General features: G+C 51.5%; 1 protein-coding gene across 4 annotated transcripts in view; it reads left to right on the forward strand.

Moving 5' to 3' along the window:
• Positions 1–14149, forward strand: part of GAB2 (GRB2 associated binding protein 2) — a 95966-nt gene that overhangs the window by 69539 nt on the left and 12278 nt on the right. For all 4 annotated transcript variants that reach the window (XR_005816162.1, XM_040544448.1, XM_040544447.1 and 1 more), the window contains 3 exons: positions 9498–9738; positions 12234–12820; positions 13964–14058. Coding sequence is in view for 3 of the 4 variants with exons in the window: in XM_040544448.1 (XP_040400382.1) it covers positions 9498–9738; positions 12234–12820; positions 13964–14058 (923 nt within the window). In the remaining variant the exon portion in view is untranslated. The remainder of the gene's footprint in view (positions 1–9497; positions 9739–12233; positions 12821–13963; positions 14059–14149) is intronic.

Raw genomic sequence — 14149 nt, forward strand, 5'->3', positions numbered from 1 at the left:
AAGCTGGAGCAGGCTGGCTTCTCTGATCTGCTCCTGGTAATTCCTGCATTCCTGTGGCCAGTGCCGTGCTATATTTGCTGCCAAGCCGTATTTCATCTCACGGGTGAAGGACTCTGCAACAGGGATAAGGGGGCACCAGGTACTGGATCTGACCCAGAGCCTCTTCAGCAGCCTTGTTAGGGCATGGTTTACGTAGGTGATTAGAGATTAGAATTTAATTAGAAATTAAAATATGACAAATCCCATTCCTGTAAGGAAGGAGCTCGCAGAAGTCACATACGGAGGCTCAGCTCCGAGCAAGCCGAGCGGGCGGCAAGTGCATCACAAGCTCCGCGGTGGTAAAAATTCAGTGTGCTCTTCTTCCTTGGAATTCATTTCCATCCATCCTCAGCCTCGGTTTTGATTCATACATTTTGATTCCAAGTTGGAATGAATTTCAAAAAAAAAAATCACAGAAGTGCATCCCAATGATTTTCAGCCAAAAACACCATGATCCACCCCCCAAAAAGCGATCCAACGAGAAGGAATCGAACCACCTTGACCTTCTCCCCCTCCACTTAAATTTCCCTTATACCCTCTGAAGGTTTCTCGTAATTTCTGGCTGCGGATGACGCCTTGGCAAGCTCCCGTTTGATCGAGTGGCACGTTGCAGCTGGAGGATGTCAGAAGATTTCTCAGCTGGTGCTAAGCCAAGCGGGAAGCGCCGGGCAGGAGGCTCGGGATTTTGGTCTGGGTGCTGCTACCATCTGTGGTGAGCACGAGGAGACGGGCACAGGCACAAGGGTGCTAATGTAATCTGGCTCTCCTGGGTGTTGGGGATGGGTTCGTGGTGCTTTGCGAGCTGAGTCTGGAGGAGGAAGAGGAAGGAGAAGAGATGCTGCACAGGGAGAGTGCATGGGATCGTTCCCATCCTGTGAGAGAGCACCAGGGGAGAGGGAATTTGCTCCAGTCCGTAGATGCTGTAGGATGTTTTGCTTCTGAGTCAGGGAACGAAGAATGCCAAAGTCCAAAAATATTCCTCACAGGGAGATTGTGACAAATGCTGCTGAGGGCCAAGCTCCTCTCTACACTCTGTTACCCAACTAAACCCAGGCCCGCTGCTGCTCCGCGTTAAAAATAACCCCCAAAGGAGCCCGAGCTTTACTGCACAAGGTTCAAACAGCAGCAGCTGTGCCGGGAGCTGCTCAGTGCTGCAATATCCAGGGGGAAGAGAGCTGCTGCTCCACGGCCAGGTGGGGGGAGTCCACATGCAAACATATCTCCCTAGAAATAGGAACCATGAGAGCGTGACGTGGAGATGAACTGCTGGCAAAGTCCAGGGGGATGTTAAACCCAGCAGGATTCGGGGCTCCAACCAACTTTAAGTCTCCTTTAAGGACCTTCAGCTCCTCCACGGGACGGTCCCAGCAGGGACAGGGATGGGGATGGGGACGGGGATGACCCCAACCCAAAAGCACTCGCAAGGAGAGGCTGCCAGCCCCGTGTTTCTCAGCACGAAGACCGCGCTAATGCATCACTGTGCTGCTTTCAGCCCACGCCAGTCCTTGCCTTTGGCACGAGCCGCGCTCCCCGCTCCCTGCCAAACCAGTACAGATGTTTTAACACCCACCGGAGCCCAGATAATTACTAACAGAGCCCAGAGGCTGGTCGGGGCTGTTTTCTTTTCATTGCGTGAACTTTCAGCCGCTCTCAAGCGAGACACCTCCCACTTGCTGACATTGCTCTCAAAGACGTTTTTGCGGGCCGTGTTGCTGACATTCATTTTATTAGGGGAGCGCTGAGAAGCCCCAACCAGGATGAGGATCGCACCGTGCCCGCTGATGTAATGATGACCAAAGAGTGAAACAAGTGCAGGGAAGACGAGTGGAGTGGCTGGGAAAACATTTTGATGGGAAATGAGAGCTGATTTCTATCCAGCGGCTTCCCAGCCATGGCATGACAAAGCTTAGCTCATCTTCAAATGATTTTAGGAAGCATTTTCCATGGGATGAAACCATGCAATCATCTGGTGGGCACTGGCCAGGGGATGCTGCAGGTTCTCCCCATCCTAGATCCTGGTGGGAGATGGTGCTCATTGAGGGGAGCTTGTGAGCAGAGCAGATGAAGTGAAGAAAGAGAAGCCAGCAGAAAACACCTTTTTCCTGGTCTGTGCTTGTACAGCCCTAAAATAAGGGAGTCTGGCCCATGACCGGGGGCTATGCTGCCCTAGACCATTTACAAATAGTCTGGATGGAATTTAACAGATGAGAATCGTTTTATCATGAACAAAACCAGTTGTCAAATGCATCTCCCCTGAGGCCATTTTGAAACCATCTGTGGGAAGGAGAGCCAAGGAAGCTTCATGGCTACATAAACCTCGTGTCTACTTGCCCCTTCTCCATCGGGATGGCTTGAGGTCCTCCTGGACAAGCAGGTTCATTATCATAGAATCACAGAATCATGAAGGTTGAAAGAGACCTCCAGGATCATCTGGTCCAACCATCCCCCTACCACCAATGTCACCACTAAACCATGTCCCCAAGCACCACGTCCAGCCTTGCCTTGAACACCCCCAGGGACGGGGACTCCACCACCTCCCTGGGCAACCCGTCCCAATGCCTGACCGCTCTTGCTGAGAAGAAATGTCTCCTCATTTCCAACCCGAACCTCCCCTGGTGCAACTTGAGGCCATTCCCTCTGGTCCTGTCACTGGTTACCTGTGAGAAGCTGATAACCAGTTGGGTAGAAGATGGCTGGCACGAGCCCACCAACCATGGCAGGACCGTCTTCATGGGTACAAGCTCCACCGTGAAATTCCTCACTCGCCATGCCCAGCCAGGAAGATTTTCATCCCACATTTTGCTTCCAGTTGCTGTGGAGACCGATTTAAATGAAACTCTGGTACTTGGAAAGGGAATATGATTCTAAGTCATTTGCGATGCAAGGTCCCATGTTAATAGCATTAGCATCTTATTTGATTATGGCGATGTGTGGGGAATAAATTCCAAGTCCTTTTTGCCAATCATTACATCTTAAAAAGAAGAGGGAGGGGGAAACGTGGAGGTTTTAGCTGATACTGAAGCCTTTTCTGCGATTGAACTCGTGATTTCTGCATGCATAGATGTTGGCGGGTCATGGGCATCTTTAACCCGATGGCAAGGAGAGCAGCTCCCAGGAAGGGACCTTTTCTTTCTCTGCCTCCACTGAGCACTGTTAATAGACTGCAAAATGGGCTGGACTCAGGTTTTTAATGATGGATACGGAAATCCAGGATGGCTTTTGTGGCACTTTGCTTTTTTTTTGCTGGAGCATCGGTGTTGCAGAGCTCACATTGTACAAGATGCAGTCCTCCCATTGCTTGCAGAGATTTTGTTCCCTGCATTTTACCCTGAACATCTCAAGTACAGATTCACCTTCAGGATTTCTTTAGATGATCCTGGCAGGTAGACAGGGTATGTCTGTAGCCCCCGCTCTCTTGTTCAGGGACACTGTATTGCAGCCGTGGAGAGAAAAATGGGGCCAAACTCCTGCATTTTGGTCCTATGCATGCATGCAAAAGTCCCAAGGGAAGAGAAGAGGAGAAATTTGGGGATCCCATCCTTTCCCCATCACTTCTTTGCTGGGTGATCGTAAAGCAGCCCTGTAACAGCACTGATGTTTTATTGACTCCCCAAGCAAGCGGGGAGTTATAATGTTTCTCCCCCAATGTAAGGAGAGATGGAAATAAATTACTTCTGTAAAGAGCCGGGGATGGCAGCTCTCCTGTAATACAAAGTGCAAATATTTGGGCCTCCTGTGCTCTCCCTCAAATCGAAATGGCACTAAATCATGCATAAGTAAAGCAGGTTCACATTTTCCTCATATCAAAAGTTTTTTCTCCGCTCTCCTGGAACATTTAAGACCTAAGCTTTCCATAAAAAGGGCTTTAACGTTTCAAACCTGTCCTTCATCCCCAGCTTTAGGTCGCTGTCCCCCAGCAGAGCTCTCTGACAGTGGTGTCCCAGGTGGGATGCTCAAGGTCACACAGACACCGGGGCTGCAGGCACCACGCATCCCTTTGCTTTGCCCTCCAAATACTGACACGAAAGGATTCGCTCTTTAAAGGGTGGCCGCAGGGTGTGTCGATACCATGCAGAGCCAGGTCAGCGCTGCCAAGGGGTGTTCCCGAGGGTTTTGGGGTATTTATTTTTTTTTTGGCTACAGCGACAAACATCGCTCGGCTGTTTTTGTCACTCTCCCTCCTGCCCCTTTGTCCTTCAGAGAATCGATTTCTGTTCAGATAGCTGGGATATATAACGCGTTGAGGTCAGGATGATCTGGCTTGGCTCCTTTCCCTCTCCTCTCTCTCCTCTTCTTCCCAGCACTGGGATTTTTCCCCCTGTTCCCATGCCCCTCCAAGGTGAACGCAGAAGAAATCGCTTGCGTTCACCCTATTTTTTAGTGTTTTTGTGCAAATACAAGCAGGGCTCTGGCACTAATGGGCAGGAACGATGCTATTTATTTCCACTGATCTTTGCCTCGCTGCCTCTCCCGTCACCTCTTTCTAGGGTAATTCTTCCCATCCTGTGTTGGATGTGCAAGTAATTGGGGTTTTTTGCTGTTGGCAGTAGAGAAAACATAAGGGGAGCAGCCTAGGCCAAAGATCATTTGGATGGCTGAAATTGGGAAAGAGAAACCATGCCCTTAGCAGCTGATCCCTGTCTGCAAAGCAGAGATGCTCCTTTCCCATAGCCAGTCGGTGCGGCACGGTTTCTTGAAAGAAAATGGAAATAAGCAGCAGAAATCAGCTGGAAAATAACAGCCGAGAAGCCCAAGAGGACTTCATTTTACTCCTTTGGGCTCTTCTGCAGTGAAGGATGCAGCCCCACTTTGCCCCATCCTTAGTTTTGGAGAGCTCTGCTGCCAAAATTTGGGCAGCAGTGATTATTATAGTCCCTGCATCCTCTTCTGCAGCTCCTCGCAAGGGCAAATCAGACGCCCTTCCCCACCAACCCGCTGGAGAAAACCTTTAGCCGTCGGCTCTGCACATGTCCTCAGCCCGACGATGCCTTTTTTCGAATGCCATCCGCCTCCGAGAGCTGGGGAAATAAACATTCCCCGGGTGCCGCACTCATCCTCGCAGCATCCCAGGGCGTCCTGGCAGTGACTCATCCCCGGGACGTGTTGTTTGCTCTGTCCCTGCCAGGAGAAGCACGCGGAGGGCTTGTTTTGGTAGGGTTGTTTGTCTTCTTCTTTGTTTTTTTTTAATTATTTTTTTTCTAGCAGTGAGCCGGCAGCAGGAGTGGAGGCGCAGGCGGATCCCCATGGGGGTTTTGTCCCCCGTTTTTGTTTTTTTCCTAATGGAGCTGCTCCAAATACTGGGGGAAAGAATAGTGCATGAGGACGCCTCTGCGCTCTCCTAGGGATTATTTCTAGCGGGTTTCTCTATTCCCTCCCAAAATTAAAAATAATCGTCGGCCACGAGTTGTGGCTGGCAAGGAGTCAGCAGCACAGTCCAAAGCTTTGTGGTTTCCCATCACAGAGGGGTGGCACAGCCAAAGCGTGGTCCCCAGCCGAAATGATGGCTCACAGATAGTGACCGATGGAGCACAGCCTCCAGAGTATGGCACAGCATCACCCAGAGAGGCATTTTGGGGTTTTACTTGCAAGGCAGTTTGGGGAAACCTTTATTTGCAAGGGTGCCTGGGGTAGTTCTCCCTGGCCAGAGTGTTGTGTGTATCACAGCCAATTTCAGGAAAAAAAAAAAAAAAAAAAAAAAAAAAAGGAAACCTTGTTCCTTGCTGCAAGCATTGATGGGAGCACAGGAATTTAGCCCCGACTGAAAATCACCACCTCCTTGGCTGCACCTTTCCACCTCTGTGGGTTACAGGGGGTTGTAGCTGCAGCCTCAGCCTTCAGGGGGGAAAGCTAATGTTGCTGCTACAGTGAAAAAAATAAACATAAAAAAGCTGTTCTGAGCAACAATTTCCAAAGGAGACTGAGTAATTATTGCACTCAGATAAGTGCAGGAACATTGTGTAAAGGGATGTGCACATAGCACTAGCCGACTGCTGGAAGCAAGGGACTTCAGAGCTGTCAGCAGTGAGGGAAATACCGCTTTGGGGGATAGAAAACATTCATAAAAAATTCCTGGCTCCCAGCCTAGTCAGGGCCGCTGCCGGCCGTACTTGTAGCTGCGTATTTCTTCTTCGGGGACAAAGTCCCGATGAGGATTTCTTTTCCCCTTGCTGCGACATACGGCCAAAAAGGCACGTCTAAACCCGGACCAGAGAGCACCACGCCTCCAGCTGACCGAAACCCGCCTGGCACCGGGGCATTTTGCTTCTGGTTCTCATCTCAGGGATCAGGACAGCATCTGCAGCACAAGCCCAACGAGATCTTTGCATGCAAGCCGTGCTGTCAACATCGGCTTTTAGGTTGTGAGCGTCCAACGCCGCCTCTTGCAGACCGTGAGAGTCGAATTCCCCAACCTCGGAGGAGCTCCGGCCAGGAAACATGGGGTTAAGATGACACTTCCCATATGGCCCTGCTCCATAACCTTAACTCTGCCCCTCTGGGAACAGCCATAGGAGCTGGAACAAGACCTCATCCCTCCTTGGCTATATTCGATGCATTCCCTCTACATAAACTCAAGATCTCAACGTAAAGCCAAGGGATTTGGGAGGTTTCATCCACGCTGTTAAATAAACGAGGGCCGTGGGCTTATCCTTGGCTGCAAGGCAGATGGTGGTGATGGATGGGGAAACATCATTTTTTGGGGTTCTGCCCAGAGTGAGCTGAGCATCGTTGGTGAGAACAATGCCCAGAGGCATCCAGATGGGACCCCTGAAGGATGTTTGCCAAGTGCCCAGCATGGACCCACCATCGGTGTGTGACCCGGGCATGCAAGATTCCCTTTCTTCTCTAGTAAAAAAAAAAAAAAAAAAAAAGAAAAAAAAAAAACACATAAAAAATAAAATATAAAAAAGCAGTCTCAGCAGTCCCCTTCTGCAGCAGCAGGATTTATCTTCCCAGCCCGTGCAATCCCCTCCCAGGCCCACGAGGCCATCCATCTCTCACCTGCTATTAGGGAGTTCATCTCCCAGCCCTAATGGAGTATGTGAGCCCTGGATTCACTCCCGCTGCTGCTCTCAGGCTTCGGGTCGCTGCGGGAAGCGGGCTGGGAATTCATTTTGAAAATCAATGCAGCTGTCGATCGAGCGGCTTCCCCTGGGGAAGCAGAGGTGCTTTCACTGGGCTTTGCTTTCTTGCTCCTCTTCATCCCCTGCTTCGTTTTACACTGTCAGGCTGATGGAGATAACCACCAACTAATTAATTTTTCTTTCAGTGGCTGCCGTGCTCTCTGGTTTCCCCAAACTGAGCTTAATTTTGGAATATTTCCCTTGGCGGTGCAGGATTCTTGGGGCTCCTCCACGCGTTGCGATTTGGGTTTGCTTTGCCCCAGGGGAATGCCAGGCACTGTCTGCTCTGTGCAACCCCAATTCTCCCCTTAGGATATGTTGGCACAAAGAAATCGGTGCATTTTCCTACTCCTGGGCATATTTTAGCTTGCTGAGGCTATCCCATGCCATGGGAAGAGCAGAGCCTGCAGAGGACTGCTCAGGAAAGAAGGGCCCCAACCTGGCACTGCTCTTGGTTGTCCCTAGCTGGGGACATGGCACCTTCCTCAGAAGAGTCTTGGCCAAAACCCAATGTCATGGGCAATTCTTGACCATGATTCAGGAGGCAGCAGGACTGTGGGGCTGTTCCCAAGAGTCATTGTGGGTGCAGACACCCTATTTTGGAGAGCAACAGGTCTATGGGCTCCACCATGCTTGTGGACCTCTAAGTACTTGATTTAGGGCTAAGACCTGGGACTCCCAGAGCTCTCAGGGCTCCTTTTCCAACGGGGATGTCTCTTCACTGCTATGGGATAAATATTTAATAAGAATAAGGGTCAAGGCAATGTTTTGTCCAAGGACACTGAGATGGCCATTTACGCCCATGAAAAGCACCAAGGGATCTTTAATGCCCATGCAAAGAAGACAGAAATTGAGGTTTTAAGCTTTCATCCCCCACCATTAATGTCAATGTTATGTATCGATCCTCCTCGTGTTTAGCACAAACCGAACAATAGAGCCGAGCCACGCTCTTTGGCTTTTATTAATGTACTTTTTCTGTGTCGGGTGAAGTTTGTAGCATCACTGGAAAAAAAAATGGAGCGGCGGTGAGCGAGCAGCAGACGGATCGATTTGATATCTTGACACAAGTCAGGAGTCAGTGAAAAATCACCCTGTGCACAGTGGCTCCTCATCTGAGCCGCGACGGCCTCTTCGTAGGGAGAAGATCAGGGATTTGAGAGAAGGAATGGAAAAAAAGGGTTTGGAAACCTGGAAAATCCCCCTCATCCTTGTGTTGGTTCCCTTATGGGTTTCTGAAGTTAAATTCGAGGAGCAGCTGGAGATCGTGGTAGGGAAAACCTGGGAGCGGTTCTTAGATCACCGATTGCCAGAAATAATAGATTAATCCAGGGAAAGATGGTCTTTTTTTCAGATTTGGAATTATTTTATTTTGCATTTTGTATCGGCACAAAATAAATGTAAATCGGAGATATAGGAAGGGTGACCTCAGTGCCACACGAGTGTTTTGCACACCAGGAGTGCATGCATGGCAGGGACACCACTGCCTCTCCTGCAGCCGGAGATGGATCAACTTTCCCAAAATATTCCACAGCCTGGGGACTTGGGTGGTTTCATGTTTAATGGGGTTTACAGCTTGGCTGTAAAAAAACATTACTGGTTCAAATTCTGGGAGTTTACCAGGGGGCTGGAGTAGCTGGGCTACTCTACTCTCTACTGTTCCTGACCTCTGGGGTATTCTCGATTGAAACATATTTAATATTTTCAAACGTATTTCTCCGTAATCAAGGCGAGAGGGCACTGGGAGTTGGGTCTGCATCCTTTTTTACTGGCAGAAAATGTCAGAAATTCTTTCAAAGTCACAGAATTAATAGGGAATTTGGGGAACAAGGAAATATTTTCCAACTCTGCTCTCGCTGGGTCCATCCAAATTCCTGCCCCGTGCCTCAGTTTACCAGATTGTAGAAGGATGGCAGTGATGTCCTTACACAGAGGGATGGAGATGACTGGAATCACATCTCTAAAGCCTCTCACAGGAGGTCTCTAAGGAAAAACAGCAGCAGAAACCATGGCACAAAAGCTCTTTCCTTCCTTTTCCTTTTTAACCAGGTTTTAACAACCCACTGTTGCTGGCCTGGCAGCCCCCAGACATCCCTGCAAGCCGTTAAGGATATGATAAAACATGATTAAAAAGATGAAATTTAACAAAATCTAATAAAATATTGATCTACCACCTATAGTTGCTTTTGCTCCAAGTGGAGGATCCTGCTGCTGCATCCCTCAGAGCCATAAAAAAAACCAACATCGACCTCCACAAACACTGGAACATTTGAGCAGGAAACCCACAAGAACTTCATTTGTGGGGTTGCTCACACCGGTGTGCTTCTTTTTTCCCTGCAGATACCCTGAGGAGCATCGCCTCCATAAACCACGCGCCGCGGTCCTCGCCGGCGGAGCTCAGCGGCGCCAACCACCACCTGCTGCGCGAGCGCAAGTCCTCGGCGCCCTCCCACTCCAGCCAGCCCACCCTCTTCACCTTCGACTCGCCCGCCGGCCACCTCCAGAGCACCCTGTCCGCCAGTGCCCCCCAGGACTACCTGTTCCTCCACCAGTGCATGAGCAGAAAGTCGGAAAACGCGAGGTATTGCAGGGAGCAAAACACACGGGGAGCCAAAGTTGGGGTTGGCCAACTCAACCCAACTTGGAGGCGGGCGCCTTGCTCTGGGTGGTCCTGCCTGAGCAGGGGGTGGACCAGATGGCCTCCAGAGGTCCCTTCCGACCTCAACCCATGTCATTTTGTGGGTTTTTTGGCGTGAGGACTTTTGGCTGATGGGAGTGGTGAGGAGGGATGGAGGAGAAGCGGCCGGAGCCCAGCTGGTGGGGTGTGAGCGTAGAGCCTGGCCTGCTGCCTCCGCTGGGCTTTCCTGCCGCAGCTGTCTCTCCCTACCAAAAAAAAACAAAAACACCACCAACAACAAAAAAGAAAGGGTCAGATAATTAACTTCAGATGGCGTTAATGGAGCAGTGTTTAAAAAAAGCCCTCTGATGCTCCAGCTGTGATGATACCTAAAAGCTACCCTCCGAGAGCCTGAGCGTGGTGGGGATGAGGATGACGAGGAAGAAGAGGGGGAGCAAGAAGAAGGAGAAGTTTCTGATGCTTTGGTGGGCAGAGGGAAACTGGCTGGCAGCAGCTTCTGCAACTGGGCCAGAAATAATCACCCCGATCGATGCCCGATCGAGATAATCACCCCCATGCACAGGGCCAGGCTGCAGGACTGCTGGGAATCCCTCCCCAGCCAGCTCCGCAGCTCTTACTTTACTCATCCATAAAATGGGGGTAATAGTAGCTAATTGGCGGGCGATGCTGAATTATTAACCCGTGAGGGACTGCAGATCCTCTGCCGAACGGGCTGAATGTCTCACAGGCAAACCCAACTCCAAACACGGTGGGGATTCATCGGCGTTATCACAGCATGGCATTTTTTCCCAAGTAAGCCCTATTTCTGAGCGCCACCTCGTGCTGGCTCCATGAAACAGAGCCATCAGCCCTGCCCAGCATCAGCCCCACCGGAGCGGTGTAAACCACCATCTCCTGGTTTTTCCCATCGAGCTGATTCTTCCCCAGGGATCTGCAGCTGGAAACCCCCCTGTAACCACTGAATTTTTTTTCCAAGCTCGGTGATAGATCCGTGGCAGGACTCACAACATGGGGAGGTGTTCATATGGGGCTGGTTGAGCTCTTTTTTGGCTGCATGGTCCCCAAAAAGCCTGACCCAGCCCAAGGGCCACTCCCGACTGGTGCGGCTGCATTTGCTCTTCGTTGCAGAAGTCACAGTGGCCAATCTGACCCGAAAACCATCTCATCCGCTGGGGGTTCGGGTGCAGAAAGCCAAGCCAGGGGGAAACGTGGTCTGCAAAAAGTCACGCTGGAGGAAGGCGGCAGCAGCAGGAGGATGAAACAGGAGGCTGAGGATGAAACGCGCTTTGCCAGAGGGCTCAGAGGGGCTCGGCAGTGGAGCAGCAGCTAATGAGCACTCAGCCTCCATCCCTGGGCATGACCACAATGCAAATCAAAATATTGTTAGCTAGGCGGGGAGGTAATGGCCATGCTGCCCGGCTCCCCACCGAGGAACCGAGTGTAAGTCTGAATTCAGCCCTAAGATTTATTCCTCTTCGCTTGCAATCGGGGCTGCAAACCCCAATTCCCAGCTGGAAGCTGCTGGGAGTGTAATTGGCCTCTATGGGGCTTGCAGCACCCCATGTGGGGCTCCAGGATGGGGCTCCAGCATCCCCATCCTGCTATCCACGCGTCCCCATAGCCGCGTGACCGATTAAATAGAGCCACAATGAAAGGAAGAGAAAAACAAAACACATCCCTGCCCATCGCTGGCTTCCTACAGCTCTGAGCGCCGACGGAAGGAAATTGTCTCAGCTTTGGTAACAAACAGCCCCCAGCCCCAGCCCCGAAATAGGAGGTGCACCTCGGGCAGTGTGACGGGTTCCTGTGGATGCCTTGATCCTATAAAGCTGCTTTTAGGGGCTCCCCCCAGCAGGAGCACAGCAAAGGGACCCAGTCAGAGCACTTTTCCCTCCAGCTCTCCCATAAGAGGCTTTCTTCATCCTTCCAAGCAGAGGCTTTATGGCCCTGCAAGAGAGCAAGGTCACGGTGTGGCCTGGCTACTCTGAAAAAATCCCCATGAAGAATTTTTTCAGCATATGTCGAATGAATTTGCACAGTCCTGAAGGTGCGAGTCCTCCCTCCTACATGGCAGATGGGCAGCACGGTGGTGATGGGGTATCTCTTCACAGCCTTGTCTCAGGTTGTTGATGCAAAAATCTCCTCTTTGGAGCAATTTCTGCCTGACTAAGAGGCTCATTCCTGCCCGTAGCCCTGCACACACCTCCCACCCGTGGCTTGGGCTTTGTTGGGAAGAGATTGACTGTATATGAGCATCTTGAAGGTGTCTCAGGACAAAATGGGCTGTTGGGCACATTGGGAGGAGTCGGAGATGTTCTCATCATGTTGGGGTTGGGCAATGTGGCTTGGGAGGGTGGCAAGGACGGAGAGCAGAGCTTGGTGCACCCCGGGAGCATCTCTCCCCCCCATCTCAGCTCCTTTCTCCCCTTCCTCCCCAGGAGCGCCAGCTTTTCCCAGGCCACAAGGTCCTCCTTCTTCATGCGCAGCGACACAGCCGTCCAGAAGCTCTCACAGGGCAATGGGCACTGCGTGAACGGGGTGGGTGCGCAGCTCCACGGCTTCTACAGCCTGCCGAAACCCAGCCGGCACAACTCAGAGTTCAGGGACAGCGCGTACGACCTCCCGCGGGCTTTCGGCTCCTACTCCCACCCCAAGTCGAGCCTCACCAGCTCCGAAACGGATAACGAGGACGTCTACACCTACAAAACCCCCAACAATGCCCTGTGCAAGGAGTTCGGGGAGCTCTCCACGGACTCGTACGACGTCCCTGCCACCCCGCTCTCCGTTTACCAGATCCCCAGGACATTTACACTGGACAAGAACCACAATGCTCTGGCCGTGGCCGCCAGCGATTCGCCCGCCGCACCGCCCCCGCGGCCCCCAAAACCTGGGCAGACAGAGCCACGGTGGGGCAGCCCACCCCAGCGGCCCCAGCCCGGGGAAAGCTTAGGGCTGGCCCCCATGGCAGCCACCATTCCCCGGAGAAACACGCTGCCAGCCGTGGAGAACAGCAGGCTGCACCGAGGTGAATTTGGGGCTTGGGAGCAGCGGGGGGTTTTGTCCTACCTGGCAGCCTTGGGCAGGGAGGTCCAACTGGGTTTTGGCAGAGGCAGGGGAGATGTTGGCAAAAGTTAACATGGGATTGAACACAAGGAAGGTCTTTCCAAGGATCTGGCCCTGCTTTTATTATGCAATGGGCTCATGGCATGGAGAGGTATCCCCAGGGCTCTGCACACCCAAGGGGCTCAGCTGGCTCTTGGCTGTGTTGTGCCTCGACGTAAAACCCCAAACTTGCCCTCCAATGCAGTCCTTCACCAGGGCTTGCCATTTTTACCGTGCTTTTGGTTCAGTTCATAACTAGGGCTGTCAGAACTCACTTCAGCCTGGAGCTGACTCTTGATTTTGCTCACCAGACTGGGAAGTAATTTTGCACATCTCCAAATCCCAACATCCCCTGTAAGGCAGAGACACTTCTCGTTGACCATGGATGGGCCATGGATGAGTTTGCCCTTTCCAAACATTGTTCCTAGTCCTGCAGAGATCACAGGGCTCTTGGAAAGAGCCATTTCTCCCCACATCACCTAATCTAACCCAGTTCATACAATTCTTGTTGTTTTCCCAAGCAGAAGAGGTAGTTCTAATTTAACTTAGAAGGGGCAGTTGGAGAGAAAACAATATAAATGATACACACAACTCCCTGAAAAGACTTTTCCATCTCCGCCTACCTAAATACCAACATTTAGGTTGGAGCTCAGCTACAGACCAACCTAAAAGCTAAGCACCCTGTCTTCATCCCCTCCTCCCCAGACTGGAGGTTGCCAGCCCTTTATCTGCTAAGTGGGCCGTAACGAAGCTCTCCCTTAACCCAGTTTTGTCACCATGATCTACCTTACCTGACATCTTCGCCCTGGCATTCTGCAGCACTTTGACAGAACCAGGTTAGGTCCGGGCTGTACATGCAGTTGCACTGATGCTTTGGAGAGGTATTAACGGGGAGGGAGCATTGTAGGGTGTCAGAGGAGCTGTGATGGGCTTCAAGCCACATCATCCTACCAGCATCATGATCAGCAGGAATAAAAACTGCCTTCCCAGCACCTACGTTTTGCTTATGGGGGCCCCATTTGTTAGTGGATGCTCTGGGACACGTGCTTTTGTGGTTGTGTTGCAGCTTCTTCTTGTGAGACATACGACTACCCCCAGCACGGGGGCAGCAGCACCGTGCAGTCGGTGGAGTCCATGCACGACGGGTACAACTCCTACCTGGTGAGTTGGCCTTACAGGTTCAGAGATGAGCTGGTTCCAGGCAGGACCTCAGGGTCCCGTCCAGCAGAGCCAACTCCAGAAGGGTTGTATC

Source organism: Cygnus olor, chromosome 1 (genome assembly GCF_009769625.2).
Source record: "Cygnus olor isolate bCygOlo1 chromosome 1, bCygOlo1.pri.v2, whole genome shotgun sequence".
In the NCBI taxonomy this organism is placed as follows: domain Eukaryota; kingdom Metazoa; phylum Chordata; class Aves; order Anseriformes; family Anatidae; genus Cygnus; species Cygnus olor.